The sequence below is a fragment of the Schistocerca gregaria genome, chromosome 8 (genome assembly GCF_023897955.1).
Source record: "Schistocerca gregaria isolate iqSchGreg1 chromosome 8, iqSchGreg1.2, whole genome shotgun sequence".
NCBI lineage: Eukaryota > Metazoa > Arthropoda > Insecta > Orthoptera > Acrididae > Schistocerca > Schistocerca gregaria.
This window is the reverse complement of record NC_064927.1, coordinates 272,020,578-272,043,705: the sequence shown is the minus strand read 5'-3', so window position 1 is coordinate 272,043,705 and position 23,128 is coordinate 272,020,578. Positions and strand designations below refer to the sequence as shown.

Below are 23,128 nucleotides of genomic sequence, written 5' to 3'. Positions count from 1 at the left end.
GCCAAACATATTTAAACTCTGTCTTATTTCCTAATACTGCATACTTTATTTTTACAAATAGAACTGCTGCACTGTCATCTAAGACTAAAAGGCTGAAAATGGTTAAAAGGATGGTAATGGTTGAAAATGACATCCTTATCCCTTCATGTAATGGACAGTCCAGGACAAATTAATGACAATATTTTGGAAAGGATAGATCATTACTCACAATACAGAGGAGGTAACATCAGACACAACTGAAAGACTCCTATACATTAAGCTTTTGGTCCAAGGGCCTTCTGAAGTATAAAACACACACTTTCACACAAGCACATCTCACACATATGACTAACACAACTGCACCTGATGGGAGAAGCAATCTGGTGGGAGTAAGGAGGAAGCTGGGGTGAGGAGTGCTGCTGGGAGCATGCAGGGATGTTGTAGGGATTGCTAGTGGGATGCTAGGGGTGGGGTGAGAGGAGGAGGGAGGGGGGGGGGGGCTGCGGGTACAGTTGGGAAGGGGAGCAGAAAAGGATGGAAATATGGATGGGGAAAAAAAAGATTAGTGGGCACATTGGTGGGATAGAAGGCTGTGTAGTGTTGGAGTTGGAGCAGGGAAAGGGATAGATAAATGAAGGACAGGGACTACTGGAGGTTACAGGACACATTTCAGGGATAGTTCCCACCTGCACAATTCAGAAAAGCTGGTGTTGGAAGGAAGCAGTCACTGAACTGAAGCACGTTGTGTCAGATAGCATGTTCAGCTACTGGGTGGTCCAGCTGTCTTTTGGCCACAGTTTGTCAGTGGCCATTCATGTGGACAAACAGCTTATTAGTTGTCACATCCATGAAGAAAGTAGCACAGTGCTTGCAGCTTAGTTTCTAGATCACCTGACTGATTTCACACATAGTCCCGCCTTTGATGGGACAAGAGATGCCTGTGACTTGACTGGATTAGGTGGAGAGGATGTATGCGACATGTCTTGCATCTAGGTCTATTGCCAAGTACATGAGCCATGAGGCAAGTGTCTGAGAGAAGGATGAAGTAAGGATGGACAGTGATACTTTGTAGGTTTAGTGGTGGCAGAATACCACTGTGGAAAGGGCATGAAGGTCAGTGGGTTGGATATTTCTCATTTCAGACCAGAGGTAATTGAAACACTCGTGAAGAACTGGATGGTACTGAGTCATGAAGGACTGCTCCTTTGTGGCCAGAAAGTGGGTATGTGGAAGGTGACTGGAGAGAAAAGGCATGGGAGATCTGTTTCTCTATGTGGCTGGGACGGTAACTTTGGATTGTCAATGCATCAGTGACACCTGAGGTGTATTTGGAGAGGAATTGCTCATTACTAAAGATGCAGCAACCCCAGATGGTTACGCTGTATTAGGGAATTCTTGGTATGGAATTGGTAGGAACTGTCAAAGTGGAGGTACTGCTAGTGGTTGGTAGGTTAAATATGGATGGAGGTACTGATCTGGCCATTCTGGATTTGGAGGTCAAGATTGAGGAAGCTAACATGTTGGGTTGAGAATGAGGTGAAGTGATGGGGAGAGAAGGTATTGAGGTTCTGGAGGAATGTGGATAAGGCATGCTCACCATTGACCCAGACCATGAAGATGACATCAATGAATGCGAACCAGGTAAGGTGTTTGGGATTCTGGGTTGTTAAGGATTCCCCTAGATAGTATATGAACTGGATGGCACAATATGTTGCCGTGTGGCTGCCTATTGCTGTACTGTGGAATTTTTGTAGGCAGTGCCTTCAAAGGTGAAGTAGGTGGTGGTGGTGGTTAGGGTTTAACGTCCCGTCGACAACGAGGTCATTAGAGACGTGGCGCAAGCTCGGGTTAGGGAAGGATTGGGAAGGAAATCGTCCATGCCCTTTCAAAGGAACCATCCCGGCATTTGCCTGAAGCGATTTAGGGAAATCACGGAAAACCTAAATCAGGATGGCCGGAGACGGGATTGAACCGTCGTCCTCCCGAATGCGAGTCCAGTGTGCTAACCACTGCGCTACCTCGCTCGGTAGAGGTGAAGTACTTCTGGGTGAGAGTGTAGTTGGTCATGGTGACCGGTACAGAAGTTGTAGGTCTGGAGTCATTCAGGCATTGGGAAAGGTGGTGTTCAATAGCACAATAGCAGAAAGGCAATAGACACTGGTAATGTTATGTAGAGAGAAATGGAATCAATAGTCACAAGCTGGGCGTTGTGTTGTAAAGGAACAGGAACTGTTGAGAGTCCGTGGAGGAAATGGTTGGTGTCTTTTACACAGGATGGTATGTACAAGTAATAGTCTGAAGATGTTGGTCCACAGTACCAGTGTGTCTCTCACGGGGGAGGGGGAGCAGTAATTAGCCAAAATGGGGTGTCCTGGATGGCTGGGTTTATGGACGTTCGGAAGGACATAGAAGGCAGGAGTGTGGCAAGTGGCAAGTGTGAGGGGAGAGATTTATGGGAGAGGTTCTGGGATGGGTTTCAGGATTTGAGAACGGCCTGGAGATCATGGTGGATTTCTGGAAGTGGATGAAACTGACAGCTGGTGGAGTGTCTCCACCAGGTAATCCCTTCTGTTCAAACCCACAGTGGTTGAGCCTTTATTAGCAGGTAGGATTCTAAGGTTGGGACCGGTTTTTAGGTTGATGATTGTGGTTCCTTCTGCAGATGCAAGGTTAGTTACCATGTCAAGGGATTTGGGGAATGGTGGTGAGGAAAGGTTTGAGATTAAGAAATGTGGTGTGTTAACAAGGGGACTGCTTTGGAAGCAGTGGGGATGGATAACAGTTGGGTGGAGGGGTGGTCTGAGTCAGGCAGGGTTCAATACTAGTTTTAGGTGTAGTCCGGTTGGTAAGGTTGGTGGCAGACAAGTGTTTCCACTGTTTAAGACTTCTGGATGAAAAGTTCATGACTGTGTTTTCAGTCTGGGTTCCTTATAGTGGTGGGGGAGTGTTTCTGAGAATGTGGTAAGTGTAGTAGGCCTACAAGACATGGTTTGTTGGCTATGAGGGTATGTGGAGGAGGTTTGGAGGCACTCTTAGAGGTGTTGGATAGTGGTAGTGCAAGGAAGGAGGCCTGTGGTGAACAGGTTGGAGAGTTTTTTTGAGGTGGAATTGTGCACACTGCTCTAGTTCCTGGAGGGTAAGAGTTGCAATGTAAGATATGGGATGCAGGAATTTGAGATTGCACGGCAGGGGAATTTTATAAATGGAGAAGAGGTTTTGTAAGGAAGTGTAGACCTGATTCACATGGTTTTGTACGATTATATTGGTGAGGGCTATGCACTGGCAGAATTTGACCAGATAAAGGTCACTGTGTAAGGAGGGGTGGCAGCAATGGTCAGGCCATTTGTGGGGATTCCATAAGCTGGGGAAAAATGCAGGAACACTAAGTGGGGCATGGTTCTGGCTAAGGATAAAGAAACTTTTCTGTATTGGTGCAAATGGAAGGAGCAAGGGTCATTAATGTAGGATAAAAATGCATAGTAACATGTAATATAAGTAAAAAATATGTAATAAAAACTCATAAAAATGCATGGAAAAACAATACAAAAAAGATGGAAAATGGACGAAGTAGGGGGAAACAGTGAAACCAGAGGGAATTGGGCCAACAGTGAAAGATGAAAATGATTCAGAACTGACGTGATAACACAGAGAGATCAAAGAGAGAAATAAAAAGATGATAGCAGTGGGATGCAGATTGGTGGGCAGATAAGGAGCCAGCAGATGTAAATGAATTAGCTGGGGCCAGTATATGTATGCTGGAATAATGGAAGAGAGAAAGGGGCAGTTAGCAAATTTGAAGTTCAACAAATTCATTTGGCACAGGAAGATCCAGAAAATAACACACCAAAACATGCGAAAGTGATGGAGGAAGTGCACTCAGTTTCAAGGGCTGCACCGATAACACATGCTGTCATATGGCAGCATGTGCTGAGCAGACGAGACTGTTGATAGAGCATATGATGATAGGAAGGCAACAGGTAAATCACAGGAAAGAGGAGAAGGAAAAGAATGGGCACTGAGTTAAGTAATGTGTTAGAGAATAGTAACAAAGGAAAGCAGCACTGTTTTGTAGGATGGAAGAAAAGCTTTTAAACAAATCAAATAATGGCAAGTCAAAGATGGAATAATGACAATTTTATGAAAAAGTTAGTCTAGCTTTAGCAGCCAGAGATGTAGGTCATATGAGTGTGAGTGGGTAAATGTGTATTTTTTACCTTATAGCAAAAAATCTAAAATGTATAGCAGAGTTTCTGACGTGCCTGTCTGTGTGACTCAACATCTCCTTTATATGGTGAGCAGCAATTATCTTTTTGTTAATATTCTCACTATTCCATGGCAGATTTCCCATTGTTTGAAAAGGATACATTGCTACTCATGGTATAGAGAATATGTTGAGTTGCAGACAAGTACACTCAAACAAAGTTTTTGGCCAAAAGGCCTCCTGAAGTACAAAACGCGCGTGCACACACACTCATGCACGCACGCACACACACACACACACACACACACACACACACGACCACTGTCCCTAGGCACTGAGGCCAGACTGCGGACCGCTAATGCACCTGATGGGAGAGCAATAATGTGGTGGCGGTAAGGAGGAAACTGTGGTGGGGAGGAGGAGGGGTAGCAGGATGGGGGCGTCATGCAGCGACATGGTCAGAACAGGGTAGGATTGCTACCTACGATTGGGAGATTTAAGTGTGTGTGGGTTTTTTTTATTTTGTGGGGGGTTGTGGGAGGTTGTGTGTGTGTGTGTGTGTGTGTGTGTGTGTGTGTGTGCGTGTGTGTGTGTGTGTGTGAGAAGAGAGAGAGAGAGAGAGAGAGAGAGAGAGAGAGAGAGAGAGAGAGAGAGAGAAGTAGAAAAGGGGAGAAAGACTAGTTGGTGTGTTGGTGGGCTACAACACTGTGTAGTTCTGGAGTGGGAGCAGGGAACAGGGTAGGAAGGTGAAGGATATGGACTAGCATAGGTCAACGCCTAGGAGTTTATGGGAATGTACTAGCAAGGTTGCTGCAAGTTTCCCCAAGTGAAATTCCCTGATATTTCCCTGATTCACAGACAAGTTTTAGCATTTTTCCCTAACAAATTTTGAGACCTCAAAGGTGAGTATAGGCATACATAAAAAAAATAAGGGACTTCTTTATTTCCAAACATGTGAGCAAAAATCTTAAGTACTAAAATCAACATCTTTTGTTATGAACTGTTTTTAGATAGAGAAAGAAAGCCAAATGGTTTTTATTTCAATAAAACAAAATATTTTTGGTTACAAAATTACGCATTTCCTTGGAGTTACAAAGCAGATTTAAAATATCTTCACTGAGTTCAGAGCTAATTTCAGAAAAAGCAGGCCTCTTGAAAGAAGTGTAAAGGCATTGGCTCTGCTATGTTTGTTATTGTCAGTTATTACCCACTGTGTTACGTCTATTATTTTAGCAGTATTGTTTGTTTGCTAGCTTAGCTGACAGGTAATATCTTCGCCTGCCATGCAGTGGACCCGGGTTCAATTCCCGGCTGGTTGATGAAATGAGACCATAGTGATCAATCTGTGCAACAGATAACTTACGTAAATACTCTGAGAACCAATACTAATGAAGATAGGTAACAACTCACTGCGAAGACGATCGCTGAGCTGCAGACAGGCATGTAGGAAAAACAATTACACTTTGTCACAAAATGAGAGCACACACACTTTCACATAATCACTCAAACGCAACTCATGTACAAATGACCGCCGCCTCCGGCTGCTGCGTCAACAATCTCTGAGAATCAGAACAAACCACTCCTCATGCCCCTCTGCCTCTCAGTGGCAGCTGCTGCACTATCAGCAAGAAGTGGTGGCAGCACTGACTGCAAGCCAAGGGGAATGGTAGGAAGGGGAGAAGCAGTAAGATGAGGGAGTAGGGAAGCAGTGCATGTACTAAGCTGTGTCCAGCCAGTGACGATACATGATATCTCAGTAAACAAACCATTTCATCTACTGAGAAAAACGAAATTTTTCCAGTTTTATTTTCCAAATTTCCCTGATATTTCCCTGATACGTTTAAAGCTCCCTGATATTCCCTGGTTTCCAGAACCTGTGGCAACCCTGTGTAGGATGCATTGCAGGGTGTGTTCCCACCTTCTGAATGCAGAAAAGCCGGTGTTGATAGGAAGCAGTCACTAAAGTGAAACACGTTGTGTTGGGCAGCATGTTCAGCTACTGGGTGGTCTAGCAACTTTCTGGCCGCAGCACTGATATTCCCCTAGTACGTCTTCTCCGCAGTTCTGTATCCTTTCATTTGATATACTTTTGAAGATCTTAAGATCTGTGCTTAGGAGTTTTATACCTCTATAGCTTTCACATGCAGTTCTGACCTCTTTCTTATAAACGGGGATTATTATTCCAACTTTCCAATTATCTGCCATAGCTTCTGTTTTCCATTTATTTGATATTAATGTGTGCAGTTCCTTTATTACGACCTCACCACTGTTTTTTGCCTTGTTCACAGCCTGGGAGACCTCTTGTAGTGTTTACTTTTTTTGCCTCAAAGGCATCATTGTCTATTTCCAAATCCACACTTTCCTCCTGTGCAGCTGTCTTCTCATCTTACAGGCTGGTGCTTAGTGTATCTTTGAAATACTCTGCCTACCTTCCCACTATCTGTTCTTCCTCCATTATCATTTTCCTATCTTTGCTGGAACATGCCATTATTTTTGGCTGGAATCTCCAACACGACATTACTTTCTTATTTACTTGTTGCTTTAACTCCTCTAGTTCTTGAAATTTCTTCTTATTCCCCTCTCTCTTCTTTCTCTTGCACCGTCTGTTAGCTCTTCTCCTTGATTCTCTATATTATTTCACAATTATTTCTGGTTTCTCTCTGTAGTACTTTTGTTCTTGCCCTTCTCTTTTCCTCTGTTGCTGATCTGCAATCTTCATCAAACCATTCTTGGGTTCTTCTGCTCCTTCTTATACCCATTATTTTTTCTGCAGCATCTTAAATGGCTTTTTCAATCCTGCTCCACATTTCATCTACTCCTACTGCACTCTCTTCATTGTTCAACTTTCTGCTTAGTGTTACTCAGTAATTTTTTTTTTTTTTTTTTTTTTACTTAATCAGGGATTTTCAGTTTGACAGTATTCCATTTCATTTCATGTTTTTCCCTGTTCTGTTGTCATTTGTTGGCAGTTTCCCTCTCAACTCTGTAACTCCTTACATCCATAACTGACATGGAGTGGTGTGGAATCACTAAAATATTGTCAATCTGATTGACTACTCCATTGAATGTAGGCTTTCAAATACCCAAATGGATCCTTTTGTTTGGGAAGCAGGTATTTTTAATAATCACATTATTCCTTGCTGCAAATTGGCACAGTAAGCCTCCCGTCTTGTTGTTTTGTGAATATTTCCCAGGAACTCCATATGGGTGTTCATTCCTCCCTATTTTTGCGTTAAAAGCCATTACTAGCATCCAATTGTACAAACAGCTTGTTAGTTGTCATGCCCATGTAGAAAGCAGCACAGTGTTTGCAGCTTAGTTTGTAGATCACATGACTGCTTTCACACATAGTCCTACATTTGATGGGATGGGAGATGCCTGTCACTGGACTGAATTAAGTGGGGAGGATGTTTGGGACAGGTTCTGCATCTAGGTCTACTGCAGGGATATGACCACAAAGCAAGGGGTTGGGAGTAAAAGTGGAGTGGGGATGGACAAGGATACTGCGTACATTTGGTGGGCTGTGGAACACCTTTTTGGGATGGGTGGGAAAGATAGTGGGCTGAATAGTACTTATTTCTGGACCTGGCAAGATGTAGTCAAAAAGCTGTTGCAGTCCCTACAGGTACTGAATCAGGAGGGCAGTGCTCCTTTGTGGCATGATGGTAAGTATATGGGAGGTGGTAAGTGACTGCAGAGATAAGATATGGGAGATCTGTTTCTGTAGAAAGATATCCCAACCCATCCTCACCTCCTCCTTACACCCCCCCACAGATTGCTTCTCCTATAAGGTGCAGTTGTAGTAACATTCTTGACACACTGGCCCAAGATGGTAGTCACATGTGGACACGTTGTGCTTATGTGAATGTAAATGTGTTTCCTACTTCAAAAGCAGGCCTTTTGGCCAAAAGCTTAATGTATACAGCCCAGTCTATCATTTTTGTAATATTGTCATTTTGCCTTCATGTGTTGGTTAGGAATAAAATTATTGGAACCAATTTCAGAACTTGTAACCAATTGCTTCTTCCTTTTTTATTACTAATACAAACTTCGACAATGTAAGATAAATAATCCCACAGTTCAGTCTCTAATTTAAGACTAGACAAACAGAGCCTTCATTTCAACTTTCACTTCCTGTCTATACATTTGAATTTGTAGTATTAAACCATTTCTTCCACACTATCTTATATAAATGACACAAATAAATATGTCCATCTCAGCTGTATTTAAAAAAAAAAAAATCATATTTTAATAAATTATGACATTTCAAAAAACTGAAGAATTATCTGTCAGAAGTACTGACATATAAACTTATTCAAAATCAGTTACAACATGGACTACAGTTTCACATAAAATATTTTATACAATAAAAATATCATTTCCTTTTGGCAATTTCAAAAATATCACTGTAATCATATTACTTTAGAACTTTGATCTCACCTGCTGAATCTGACATTTTATTCCTCACAGATTTATATGAAAATAATGTCCTACTTCTTTCCGTCTTCTCGAATGTTCGCAAACATCGAGTTATGTTGTTTTGTGTAACTCCACTGAAACATAAAAAAGAAACAGTCAAAACATTTTGTCAAAACCATTGACTTTGCTCTGAAGCAATGGTGGCATTAGAAAAATTCCAGACATGAACTTGAACCAGTAAAAGTCAGCCACTATAAACTCACACATATGCCAGACACAAAACATACTAAAGACTTTGCTTTAGGATTATTTTAACCCTTATCCCAAGAGCTTCAATTTTTTGTGTCAAAAAATATCACTGCACGTTATGGGCACAGAACAGACAAGTTGACTTACAGATCTTACAGTGAACACCAGATAAAAGGCAAAGTGATAGAGAAGATTTGTTAGCCTAATACATCAAGAAGCCAGCAACATCAATTTCATTAGCAGGTGCTACCACGGAAGCTCTTGAGGCCTGATATGGCAGTAAGGACAGGAATACAGTGTGATAGGTTGCCTGGACCTTACAACAGCATAGGTTATACAGTACTAGAATTCCCCATTTTATGAGAATCACTTTGGATCATGATATTCCTGTCCGTGGTCTGTTACGAAATTTTGAGACTTCCAACTTTTCAAAATGTCCTGGGGTTAGTTCTTCTGATAGTTACATCTTGTAATAGTCTTTTGAAGTTGGCAACAACTACATTTGAGGCTGATTGATTGACTGACTAATTAATTGAGTAGATAGCTAATGGGACTAAACAGCGAGATCATCAGTCCCGTGATTCCAAAGTTACACATGGAAGAGAGAGGGTCCACTAAAAGTGGATGGATCCAGTCAGAGGAGTGGAACTATAAAATGAGGAAGTTAAAACACACACACAGTAGAAGGTATAAAAGAGTAGCCTAAATCTAAAAACTGGGGAAACAGAGGGATAAAAGAGAGGTCTTTGCAAGAGGGGGAGGTCACAAGTCACAGACCAAGAAAATGTGAAGAGAGGTCCCAACCACAACCACCCTGACCCTGCTCCTGGAGTAAAGTAAACCTTTATATCTGAAAATAAAAACCGCTTTCATGGAGGAACCTGAGGACCAATTCAACCACCCATGAATTGTCTGCTAATATTAAATTTAAGGGATCTGGAAGACTATACTTAGTATAAAGGGCCAAAAGATTGGGACATTCCAACAATATACAGGATACCGTCAGTCTGGCACCACAAGTACACTGTGGGATGGTTCGTTATGCAAGAGGGAAGAATGAGTGAGCCTGGTCTGACCAATGCGTAGACAGCATAAGATGAGATGAGTGGAAGAAAAATCGGCAAACCGCAGTAGACTCCTTGGTTATGCGGAGTTTATTACTGAGAGCAGTAGGGCACCAGACGTCATTCCATTTTTGCACAAAGAGAGATTTGATGTAGTGCAACATATCTGCAGCTGGAATCATGAAATTTAATGAGGGGTAGTATCTGCTTCTCTAGCCAAATGGTCAGCCCGTTCATTCTCTGGAATGCCCACATGACTTGGGATCCAGAGAAAGACAACTGAGCAGATGGCACGGGCAAGGGCAGTGAGAAGGTCTGGATAGCAGAGACCAAAGGATGATGAGAGTAGCATTGGTTGATAGCCTGCAAGCTGCTCAATGAATCGGTACATATTAAAAAACTATGTAGGGAGGTTTGAGAAACAAATTGGAGGGTCCTGTTGATGGCTAGCAGATCTGCTGTGAACACATTACATGATCCCGGCAATATATGGTGTTCTAAGCCAGTAGGAGGTGCGAAAGCATATCCCACCTTACCTATCATCTTAGAATCATCACTGTAGAAGATGGTGGCACCCTGGAACTCTCCAAGGATGGGACGCACAAGACGCTGGAAAACCATAGGGCCACAGGACCTTAGGACTCTGGAATAGGTCGGTGCTAATCCGTGGTCTATGCCCCATCCACGGGGGGGGAGGGGGGTAATCCAGTGTGTGGAGACTGAGATCCTGACAGCAGAAAGCGAGATACATTCCAACCGGCAATCCAACTGGGGGCTGTTATCAGGAGATAGACATCCTTTGTTTGCAAAGGTACATGGGATGGTAAGGGAATCAGTGAATGGTGATTGCGTAAGAAACCAGAAGTTTGTTCCATCGTAATTGTAGAGAGGGAATCCCTGCTACTGTGAGGAGACTGTCAAAGGGACTAGTGTGATAAGGCATCAATACCCACATACACCCCACAATGGTGAACAGGGTCAAGTATATTCAAAGTGGAAGGAGCTGTGAGCCATAAACGTGATTACCATGATCTAGTCTAGACGACCAGAGCACGGTAAAGGTGGAGAAAAGTATCATGGTTTGCACTGCCAAGATGTGTGCGCCAGGAAGTAGAGAGCATTAAGTTGCCACATGCACGTAGTCTTCTCCTCTTCCGATAGTGCTATAGCCCTTGTTGAGCCTTGGTTTCTTCAGTGATCTTCCTCCACATTACTGTAATTTTTCCCAGAGGGCATGCAGCTATACTGTATGGTTAAATGATCATGGTGTCTTCTTGGATAAAATATTCCGATGGTAAAATAGTCCCAAATTCGGATCTCCGGGCGGGGACTACTCAGGATGATGTTATCAGGAGAAACAAAACTGGCGTTCCACGGATTGGAGTGTGGAATATAAGATCTCTTAATCGGGCAGGTGGGATAGAAAATTTAAAAAGGGAAATGGATAAGTTAAAGTTAGATATAGTGGGCATTAGTGAATTTTGGTGGCAGGAGAAACAAGACTTTTGGTCAGGTGAATACAGAATTATAAATACAAAATCAAATAGGGGTAATGCAGAAGTAGGTTGGTTGGTTTGTTTAAAAGAGGGGGGGAAGGGACCAAACTACGAGGTCATTGGTCCCTTGTTCCTCATGCCACAACTGTGAGAATAAAACAGACAAGATATATAACGCAAAACAGAAAGAAGGGAAAAACCACAAGAACGAAGGATGGGCAATGAACACTAAAAGGAACAAAGGAGGACAAGAAAAGAACAGAGAGATGCAACAAATGGAAGAGAGTAAACCAAGAAAGCAGATTACAGTGGCTGGCAGACCATGAGAATGAAAAGGAGAAGCCAGCCACTCGGCAACACATTAAAACCTCCACCCTAAAAGCACAGAGGGGCGAAGGACATGCCTAAAACTAAGATCAAAAGATAACCCCCCCCCCCCCCTCACGATTAAAATGTAAAACTAAATCAGCCGATGACGCATTGTCAGATAAAATGAGTGGCAACAAGTCCGGTAACCCAAGATTTTGTCACACGGCAGTCAAAGTGGAACAGTGCACCAGAATATGGGCCCCTGCCAACGGGGCGCCTTACCGACACTGAGGTGGGTCTTCACGGCACAAGAGGTAACCATGGGTCGTCCAAGCATGGCCAATGTGGAGCCGGCAGAGGACAACTGATTCCCTGCGACAGTCCCTCATGGAAGACTTTCACACATTCATAGTCTCCTTAATGACACACAGTTTGTTGTATGTACAGTTATGCCATACCGTCTTCCAAAGGCGAAAAACCCTACGACATACGTCAGAACGCAGGTCAGGTTCAGAGATGCCCATCTCCAGAAGCAGTTTCCGTGTAGTCTGTTTGGCCAACCTGTCATCAAGTTCACTGCCTGGGATGCCAACGTGTCCCGGGGTCCACACAAACACCACTGAACGACAGGACTGGTCCAGGGCATAGATGGACTCCTGGATGGACGCCTCCAAAGGATGGCGAGGGTAGCACCAGTCAATAGCTTGTAGGCTGCTCAAGGAGTCAGTACATAGAAGAAACGATTCCTCAGGGCATGAACGGGTATATTGAAGTGCACAAGATACGGCCACCAGCTCTGTAATGAATACACGGCTCCCATCTGGCAAGGAATGCCGTTCAATATGTCCTCCATGGACATATGCGAAGCCAAAGTGAGCATCAGCCATAGAATCGTCGGTATAAACCACTTTACGGCCTCAGTACTTGCCAAGAATCAAAAGGTAGTGGCAGTGGAGAGCCGAGGAGTTAACTGAGTCCTTAAGGCCATGTGAAAGGTCCAGGTGAAGCTGCAGCTTAGGTGTACACCATGGAGGTGTTTGTGAATGGACCTGAAGTATAGGTGGTAAAGGGAAGGACTCCAGTTAAGAAAGAGAGGACTGGACATGGGCTGCCAATGCAAGAGATGAAGTGCCGTGGGTGGGAAAAGGAGGCGGTGATTCAGATTCGCAGGAGAACTACAAATGTGTGCTACATAACTGGCCAGCAGTTGTGGATGCCTAATCTGCAATGGAGGCACTCCAGTGTCCACAAGGACACTGGTCACGGAACTCGTCCTAAAAGCTCCTGTCACAGCAGTGTACTGGGTCGAGTAAACACAGTGCTGGGGGCGCCGCTGAACTGTAAACCAGACTCCCATAGTCAAGGCAGGATTGAACAATGGCTCTGTAGAGCTGCAGCAGTGTTGAGTGATCTGCACCCCAGTTGGTGTTGCTTAGACAGCGGAGGGTATTGAGGTGCTGCCAGCACTTCTGCTTAAGCTGAAGAATGTGAGGAAGCCAAGTCAACAGGGCATCGAAAACCAGTCCTAAGAAACGGTATGTCTCCACCACAGTGAGTCGATCATCATTAAGGTAAAGTTCTGGTTCTGGATGAATGGTACAATGCCGAGAAAATTGCATAACACACAACTTTACAGTGGAAAACTGGAAACCATGGCGTAGAGCCCATGACTGCGCCAAGTTGTCTGCATACAGAGAAAGTGAGATGGACGGCCCTACAGTTGCTGCTAGACCATTATTGGCTACTAAAAATAGAGAGACACTCAATACAGAGCCCTGCGGGACCGCATTCTCCTGGATATGGGGGGAGAGGGGGGGGGGGGGGGGAACTACAGGAGGCACCAACATGGTCACGGAAAGTATGAAGCAACAGAAAATTTTGGATAAAAATCAAGAGTGGGCCTCTGAGACCCCACTCATATAATGTGGCAAAGATATGATGTCGCAAGGTCATGTCATATGCTTTTCGTTAATCAAAAAAGACGGCAACCAGGTGTTGGCATCTAGAAAAGACTGTTTGAATGGCAGACTCTAGGGACACAAGATTATCAGTGGTAGAGTGACCCTCTTAGAAGCCATCCTGACATGGAGCCAGCAGGCCACGTGACTCCAGGACCCAACCCAACTGCCGACACACTGTATGTTCCAGCAGCTTACAAAGAATGTTGGTGAGGCTGATGGCCCGATAGCTATCCACATAAAGTTGGTTTTTACTGGGTTTGAGCACCGGTATGATGATGCTCTCCTACCATTGGGATGGAAAGATGCCATCGCACCAGATCTAGTTGAAGATGACGAAGAGATGTCGCTTGTAGTCAGATGAGACATGTTTAATCATCTGACCGTGGATCCGATCTGGTCCAGGAGCTGTGTCGGGACAATGTGCAAGGGCTCTGAGGAGCTTCCACTCTGTAAATGGGATAGGATTCACTGTGGCATGTAGTGAATGAGAGGACGTTCCCTTCTAGCTGTCGTTTGAGCGTGCGAAAGGCTAATTCTCTGGTGCAGAGGCTCGAGCAAATTGCTCATCAAAGTGCTCGGCAATTGCGTTTGTGTTGGTAGATAACACACCATTTATGTTAACACTGGGAACACATGTTGTGGTCTGGTACCCAAAAACACATTTGATCTTTGCCCAGACTAGGGAAGGTGACGTATGGCACCCAATGGTCGAGACATGTCTCTCCCAATACTCCCACTTCCATCGTTTGATAATCTGGCGAACGCGAGCATGGAGCTGTTTAAAGGCTATGAGGTGCTCTAGGGAAGGGTTGTTGTTGTTGTTGTTGGGATGTTTAAGGGGGACTAAACAGCTAAGGTCATCAGTCCCCCATTCCAAAAAACCGGCAAAACAAAATTTACGGAACAGGTAAAACCCCAAGGGGGGAGGAGACGCCCCTCCCCCCAGTCACTGAAAGAACAATGTGTCAGCGAACACTAGAGACAAGAAGAGTACAGACGAACACTGGACAGAAAGAAACGGAAGAAAATAAGAGGGTCGGAGACTGGTTGACTGACCATGGGTACAAAAATTGGGAAAGAGTCAACCATCCGAATACACACATTAAAATCTGCAACCAATGAGACACTCGAGGACAAGATACACAGAAAGGGAAAGGGACAGGTCCCCCCTAAATGGAACCATAAAAAGGACTACCACGGATAAAATTTAAAACGTCGTCAGCCATGGAGGCATCGTCGCATAAAACCAAAGGCAACGTGCCCGGGAGATTAAAAGTCTGCCGGAGGATGCGCAGGTGGGGACACTCCAACAAAATGTGGGCGACCGTCAACCGGAACCCACACTGACACAGGGGGGGATCCTCCTGACGCAAAAGATGTCCGTGCGTCAGGTAGGTATGGCCGATGCGGAGCCGACACAGGATGACAGAGTCCCTGCGAGAAGCCCGCAGGGAGGACTGCCACACATCGGTCGTCTCCTTGACAGCCCGCAGTTTATTCGGAGAAGTCAGGCTACGCCACTCGTCACGCCACATCTGAAGCACCTTACGGCGCAACGCCAGCTGCAAATCACGAGCCGGGAGGCCGATCGCCAAAGTGGGGGCGTCGACCGCCCCTTTGGCCAGCCTGTCAACACGTTCATTCCCCGGGATGCCAACGTGACCTGGCGTCCAAACAAAGACCACCGAACGACCAGAGCGGGTAATGGCAAAAACAGACTCCTGAATAAAGGATACCAGAGGACAAGAGGTATAGCAGCGGTCGATAGCCTGGAGGCTGCTCAGGGAGTCACTGCAGATGACGATGGACGTACCTGAGCAGGAACGCATATGCTCAAGAGCGCGCAATATGGCCACCAGCTCTGCAGTAAAAATACTGCAGCCAGCCGGCAAGGAGCGCTGTTCAACATGGGCAGCGTGGGCAAAAGCGTAGGCAGGACGACCATCCACCAGGGAACCATCAGTGTAGACAGGCTCACAGCCTGAAAACGAGGCGACGAGCGCAAGAAAACGGTGACGGAGGGCCACATGCGGAACCGAGTCCTTGGGTTCCCGTGCCAAGTCCAGGCGGATGGACGGACGGGTCATACACCAGGGAGGCGTGGGTGCACAGGCCCGGAAGGGCGGCAGAAGAGGGAACGACCCCAGTTCCGACAGCAGGGACTGGACACGGACAGCAATGGAAAGCCCAGACCTAGGTCGCCGGTCGGGCAGAGGGAGGACCCTGGCAGGGAAAAGCAGGCGATGATTGGGATGGCCCGGTGAGCAATGCACATGGACAGCATAGTCGGCGAGCAGTCGGTGGCGGCGAATCCGCAGCGGCGAAACCCCGGCCTCCACCAGCAGACTATCCACGGGGCTCGTACGGAAAGCACCAGTTGCAAGCCGAACCCCACAGTGGTGTATGGGGTCCAACAACGTCAACACTGAGGGCGATGCAGACCCATAGGCCAGGCTCCCATAATCAAGCCTGGACTGCACAAGGGCTCTGTACAATCGCAACAGCGTGCTGCGATCTGCACCCCAAGATGCATGGCTCAGGCAGCGGAGGGCGTTGAGGTGCTGCCAGCACTTTTGCTTCAGCTGAGTAATATGAGGAACCCATGTGAGCCGGGCATCAAAGACGAGTCCTAAGAAGCGGCTAGTGTCCACCACTTCAAGTAGGTGACCGTCGAGGTAAAGTTCCGGATGAGGGTGGACCGTCCGACGCCTGCAGAAGTGCATAACTCGAGTCTTGGCCGCAGAGAACTGAAATCCATGAGTCAGAGCCCATGATGCCGCCTTGCGAACGGCTGCTTGCAGCCTGCGTTCGGCGACTCCCGTAGTCGTTGAGCTAAATGAGATGCAGAAGTCGTCGGCATACAAAGAAGGAGACACCGACGACCCCACAGCTGCAGCCAGACCATTAATGGCCACTAGAAATAAGGAAACGCTCAATACCGAGCCCTGCGGGACCCCATTTTCCTGTATATAAGATGAACTAGAGGCGGCACCGACTTGCACCCGGAAAGAGCGGCGCAATAAAAAGTTTTGAAGAAAAGCTGGAAGCTGACCACGAAGACCCCACTCGCGCAACGTAGCAAGGATGTGATGCCTCCATGTTGTGTCATATGCCTTCCGCAGATCAAAAAATACAGCAACGAGATGCTGACGGCGGGAAAAGGCCGTACGGATAGCAGATTCCAGCCGCACCAAATTGTCCGCAGCAGACCGGCCCTGACGGAAGCCACCCTGGGATGGAGCGAGGAGACCGCGCGACTCAAGGACCCAACACAAACGCCGCCCCACCATACGTTCGAGCAATTTGCACAAAACGTTGGTTAGTGTAATGGGGCGATAGCCGTCCACCGCCAGAGGGTCCGCACCGGGCTTCAAGATGGGAACGATAACACCCTCTCGCCATTGCGACGGGAACACGCCCTCGCTCCAAATGCGGTTAAAGATGGTGAGGATGTGTCTCTGGCAGTCCCTGGAGAGATGCTTCAGCATCTGCGCGTGGATGCAGTCCGGTCCTGGCGCTGTATCAGGGCAATTGGCGAGGGCAGCGAGGAATTCCCTCTCGCTGAAAGGAGCATTGTATTTTTCAGAACGACGTGTGTGGAACGATAACGGCGTCCGCTCGGCGCGCTCCTTTAGAGAGCGAAAGGCAGGAGGGTAAGTTGCAGTCGCAGAGCTCGTAGCAAAGTGCGTGGCAAGGTGGTCAGCAATGGTGGCGGCGTCCGTGCAGACAGCGCCGTCCAGGGAGATTCCAGGGACACCCATAGGGGTCTGGTATCCATAAATCCGCCGGATGCGGGACCACACGAGCGACGGGGAGACACGGGAGCCCAAGGATGAAATGTACCTCTCCCAGCATTCCTGCTTACGCCGTGCAATAAGACGACGGGCCAAGGCACGGAGCTTCTTAAAGGCGATGAGGGTCTCCAGAGACGGGTGCCGCTTATGACGCTGGAGAGCCCGCCTACGGTCGCGAATAGCCTCAGCAATCTCCGGCGACCACCAGGGGACAGACTTCCTCCGAGGGAGTCCAGAAGAGCGAGGGATGGCAGTCTCGGCCGCAGAAATAATTGACGAGGTCAAGACACGGACCACCTCGTCAATGTCACCCTGTGGGAGAGAAGTAATGGTGGCAGCGGAAGTAAAAGCCGGCCAGTCAGCCCTGTTGAGGGCCTAGGGAAGGGTGCTGCTTATGACGCTGTAGAGCTCGCTGACGCTCCTTAATTTATTCAGTGACTTCCAGCGACCACCAAGGGACTGTCTTTTGCCGTGGTCACCCTAAAGAGCAAGGGATTGTGTTTTCTGCCACAGAAACGATTGTTGTTGTCACCTGCTCAACCATCACATTGATGTTCCCGTGAGGGGGAGATTCAACAGTGACAGCAGAGGTGAAAGTTCCCCAGTCCACCTCGTTTAAAGCCGATCTGGGCAGTCGTTCATGGGCTTGACGTCGGGGCAGTGATAGGAAGATGGGGAAGTGGACACTACCACACAGGTCATCATACACTACCACACAGGTCGTCAGGTGCTCTCCAGTGGATAGATGGGAGAAGTCCTGGGTTGCAAACTGATAAATCAATGGCCAAGTAATCACTTCAAGCCACACTGAAATGTGTGGCACCCCAATATTTAAGGGGCAGAGGTTCGACATCTCTGCCTCAGCCAGTAAGCACAATGCCATCCCACAAGGAGTTATGAGCGTTTAAATCTCCCAAAAGTAGGAAAGGTTTAGGGAGCTGATCAATCAATGAAGTTAATACATTCAGGGATACTACACCATCTGGAGGAAGATATACATTGCCGTCAGTTATTTCTTGTATCGTCCTTATCCTGACAGCCACAGCTTCAAGAGGGGTTTGAAGGGGCACAGGTTCACTGCAGGCTGAGTTTAGGGCATAAACGCAAACTCCACCTAATACTCAATTACAGTCGGTACAGTTCCTGTAGTATCCCTTATAGATGCTGAGGACAGGGGTCTGCGTTGCCAGGAACTAAGTTTCCTGGAGGGCAATGCAGAAAGCAGGTGTAAGGTTAACAGTTGCCATAGCTCAGGCAAGTGGTGGAAAAAACTGCCACAGTTCCACTGGTCATTGTGAGACTGGGAAGGCATGGAACATTTAATGAGGCAGTTTACACCTCATGTCACCTGCTGCCACCGACTTTCTGCCTGAGCAGTCTATATCCATTTTGTCTGAGAGTCTGGTGAGATTTAAGTCCAAAGCAGACACCAGAATCTCCACCTCATCCACAGATGCAGAGCTCAGAGTTAGCGGTGGTGGTGGTGTGGGTGCCACCGCAATTCCCTTGGTCTTGGGGACATTCTTTTTGGATTTCCCTCACTGTTAATCGGGTGTCCCTGGCTGAGATGACTTCAATGTTTCAGTCTCCGGGACTGAGGATGAGTGTGAAGCCCTGCGACCAGCTGCTTTTGGGCTCTTCTGCCACTTGCGGGTGTTATCTTTCCCATTAGCAGAAACATGGGAAGGGAGTGACACAAGGGACCCCTTTGTAGTGAGAGCAGCCGAAGAAGTTGTATGCTACTCCAGCTTAGAAGTGGGGACAGACATTCCCAATGGTTAGGGGAGTGTTGCTCCTGAACTAGGTGATGCAGGAGCAACAGGGAGGGAATTCCCCCCCCCCCCCCCCCCCCACCATCAGGGGGGCAGGTGTAGTCATCTCAATCTGAGAGGTGACGGGGGGTTGCAGATCCACGTCGATGAAGGCTGCAATAGGTCTACGCACATGATGGACAGGTGAACCATATAAGGTGCCCTTCCCCAATTGGTTCACTCTTTGGGAATATTTTGAAATATGGAGGTCCAACCCTACAGGGGACCATCACATAAAGACCAAAACATGTGAAACTCCTTTTAGTCACCTATTAAAACAGGCAGGAATACCTCAGGCCTATTCTTACCCCCCCGACCCACAGGGGAGGGGATGGGGGGGGACGGGGGGGTGCAAGAGTAGGTTTAATAATGAATAAAAAAAAATAGGAGCATGTCTAAGCTATTGCGGATAGCATAGTGAATGCATTATTGTAAGCAAGATAGACACGAAGCCCATGTCTACCACAGTAGTACAAGTTTATATCCCAACTAGCTCCATAGATGATGAAGAGATTGAAGAAATGTATGATGAGACAAAAGAAATCATTCAGATAGTGAGGGGAGACGAAAATTTAATAGTCATGAGGGACTGGAATTCAATACTATGAAAAGGAAGAGAAGGAAAAGTAGTAGGTGAATGGGGGGACACTTTAGGCTGAGTTTGAAGTTTGTAAGCTTCATTTGCTCTAAAACTGTTTCTTGATTTTAGCCTCTATGTAGCTGATTGAATGCTGCATAGGGAGTGCTGTACAGTTACAGAGGAACCCTGCATTGTGTTTGCTTTCTGTCACATGCCTCATTACAGGACGAAGCCAGCATCCAGTATCATTAGGTTCAATTGACCTGGATTCTTTCTCTCTCTATAGGCTCTTTCCTCCCATTGAATTATCAGTAGATTTTAGACATGGGAGTAGGTTCCAAACAGTTGAAGACAAGCTTGCAAGCTTCATTGAGTCCACCAAGCACTTGCTTAGCAGGGACAGCTTTGTGTCAGACTGCAAATGTCATTTTTACCACTTGTGGTTTAGCACTTCAATTTGAGCCAACAATTTTGCAGAGGGAATTGTTTCTGTCACTGACTTTCGTTTTGGTGTTGGTGCAGTGCTGCTTATATGTCACAGTCCAGTCCAGAGTAATAACCAATTATTCGTGATAGGAGCAGTGCTCCAACAGCATTCAACTCTGTGGAACACAGACCACTCTAGACATATGCCTCTTGTGGTGATAACAGACAGAAGTTACTGTTTTTTTTTAGGATGTGGCTGTGTTTATTTTACATCTACATACTCCACAAGCCACCATATGGTGTGTGGTGGAGGGTACCTTGTACCAGTGCTCGTCATTTCCTTTCCTGTTCCACTCACAAATAGATCAAGAAAAAAATGACTGTACAATACCTAATTTCTCTTTATCACGTCATCAACATCCTTCCTGCGGTCAGTTCTCTAAATTTTCTCAACAAAGTTCCTTGAAAAGAATGTCACTTTCGTACCAGGGATTCGTAAGTGAGTTCCTGAAGCATCTAAACACCATTTTGAGCACAGTATTGTTAAAGATGGTGTAGAGTTTTAATGAGCCATGATTCAACCTCTTCAAATACACTGATCTGGATCACCATAGCATGATTTTCAGTGCAAATGAAGTTTGTGATGTCATTCGGTAATGGTTTGCCATTGGTGAAAATATTAGAAAGTGTTGGGACCAGTATGTTGACTTGAGGTACCTAGACAATTTTTCTGTTCTCACCACCTGCTTCTTTTTTCATTAAATTTCACAAAAATCAAGTGGTTTTTGAATGATCTCTAAAAACTAAGTCTGGTAATCTTTTGCTGATGTGTACAATGCTTACATCGAATGAGAGATGAAATGCATCACTGATGGAGGTGAGGCCTATGAACGCGATGCCCATGATCCTTTGATTTTCAGTGATATCACCGAAGTGGCACTTTCTTTCTGTGCAGAATCTGTAGCCCAACAATGACAATTTGATATAAAGAATCTATGCACAGACAACACAGGTGGCTTCCATAAGAGAACACCATTTATCAGTACATTTAAACACGACAGCGTAAGTCTAAGATTTTGTATGTCACAAAGGCTTTAGAACTACAAACACTATAGGCCTACCATAAGACATGTATAAAATAACCAATTACGTTTTTATACAGCAACATCAGACAAGGGATCACAATAAACTTACTCACACATTAGCTTTCAAAATCAGGTCCGACCAACAAAAATAATATCAACAGATTGGAGGAAATGAGACTACTCACAGAGTGGGAAAATTACCTAATGCCCAATGCCTAGAGAGAATTTGAAAAGTCAGAGATACAGGAAGGACAGACTGCTAATAAAGAGTAGACAAAATTGGAAGGGGTAGAAGAGAAACAACAAAAATACACAGTAGCAATGTAGTGGGCAAAAGAACAGGAAATGTTTATAATATAAAAGATGAAAATTGGAAATATAAGCAAATACAACATGATGGAATAAATAGATGGAGTGAGGAGGGTAAAAGGAAAGAAAGTACCTGTAAACAACAACATGGCATGCCAGTACACTGGTCAGACACAGTTAGATAATAATTCACCCACTTGTACAGTGTGTCACAGAGAAAGTTACAGGAGTATCAAAAATTTACCATGGAACTAGAGACACAGTTCAAATGGGCCTTTACTTCAGAGATACATATGCCACATCAACTGTCTGGCAGTAATTCACAGCATCAGACACCTGAATCTTGGGATTTATAGCCTGGCATTTAGTTCTTTCAATAACACCTCGGTAGACCTGCTGTGCTGTTCTCATTAACCACAATTATGTATATTTATGTGTCTGTGTATATGACATCTTGTTTTGTGTTAAGCTCACAAATCCTACATAGCTGTAAAACGATCCTTGGGGAGTAAGTAACTAGACTAATACAATCAGCACAATGTTTTGTATTCTTAAATTAACCACAAACCTTGATGAAATTTACTTGTTCTTAAAAGAAATCGCTCCTGCCTATTATTCCTCACATACTTGTGGAAGAGGAAGCAAACATAAAGTTTATGTAGCACAATAGATAAATACCTTAGTTTCTTCAAAATCATCCGCAATGTATGCGCCAGCATTCCAGTAATAGAAGTTTGCACGTATTTCTAATGTAGTTGTTCGTCTTCTTATGAAAGGTTACGTACGCACTCAAATAAAACCGCTCTTTTTCTGTGATGTAACAGCACAGAAATAAGAGTCATTTGAATTTCCATAAGATTTTAAATTATAGTGAACTCGGTGCGAAGTGTTCCACTTAACTAATTACTATAATTCGAGTGTGTCTCAACTATGTAAACAAACTTAAAAGATAACATAAAAGTCTACTACTATCGACTCCTGAAGACTTGCTATCGATATTATTGAGAAATACCGACATTCACTTATCGACTTTTCGAACTTGTTATCGATATTCAGTCACCTCCGGCTGGCGGCTACATTTTAGCCGGGGGCACAAACGTAGGGGTTGGCACCCGCAAAAATTTCATCAGACGGGGGCACAAACGTAGGGGTTGGCACCCGCAAAAATTTCATCTTCTAAAATGATATTTACAATTCCTGCAACTGCAAGGAGGTTTTGTGACCTCATTGTTCAACTAGATGCGCTAACGTCTGTGAACTACATCACTTCCCTGGTGTTTCTGTCGGAACAATATTGTCACAAGTAATTAAACGTTACTCCCCCTTATCCCCCCCATATTCACCTTTCATTTCATCAACAACCTACCATCCCGGAGAATATCCTTTTCCAGTTTTAGGTACGACGGACACCTCTCGGTTTATAATTGCCAGTAGCTCTTCCGGTA

The 23,128-nt window shown here is 45.5% G+C and overlaps 1 protein-coding gene across 1 annotated transcript in view; it reads right to left on the bottom strand.

Moving 5' to 3' along the window:
- LOC126284852 (phosphatidylserine decarboxylase proenzyme, mitochondrial) overlaps positions 1–22,685 on the bottom strand; it is a 119,244-nt gene extending 96,559 nt beyond the window's left edge. The window contains exons 1-2 of the mRNA XM_049984084.1: positions 22,362–22,685; positions 8,621–8,733 (exon numbers count right to left, since the gene is read on the bottom strand). Of these exons, the coding sequence (XP_049840041.1) occupies positions 8,621–8,733; positions 22,362–22,402 (154 nt within the window). The 5' untranslated portion in view covers positions 22,403–22,685. The remainder of the gene's footprint in view (positions 1–8,620; positions 8,734–22,361) is intronic.
- Positions 22,686–23,128: the final 443 nt, after the last annotated feature.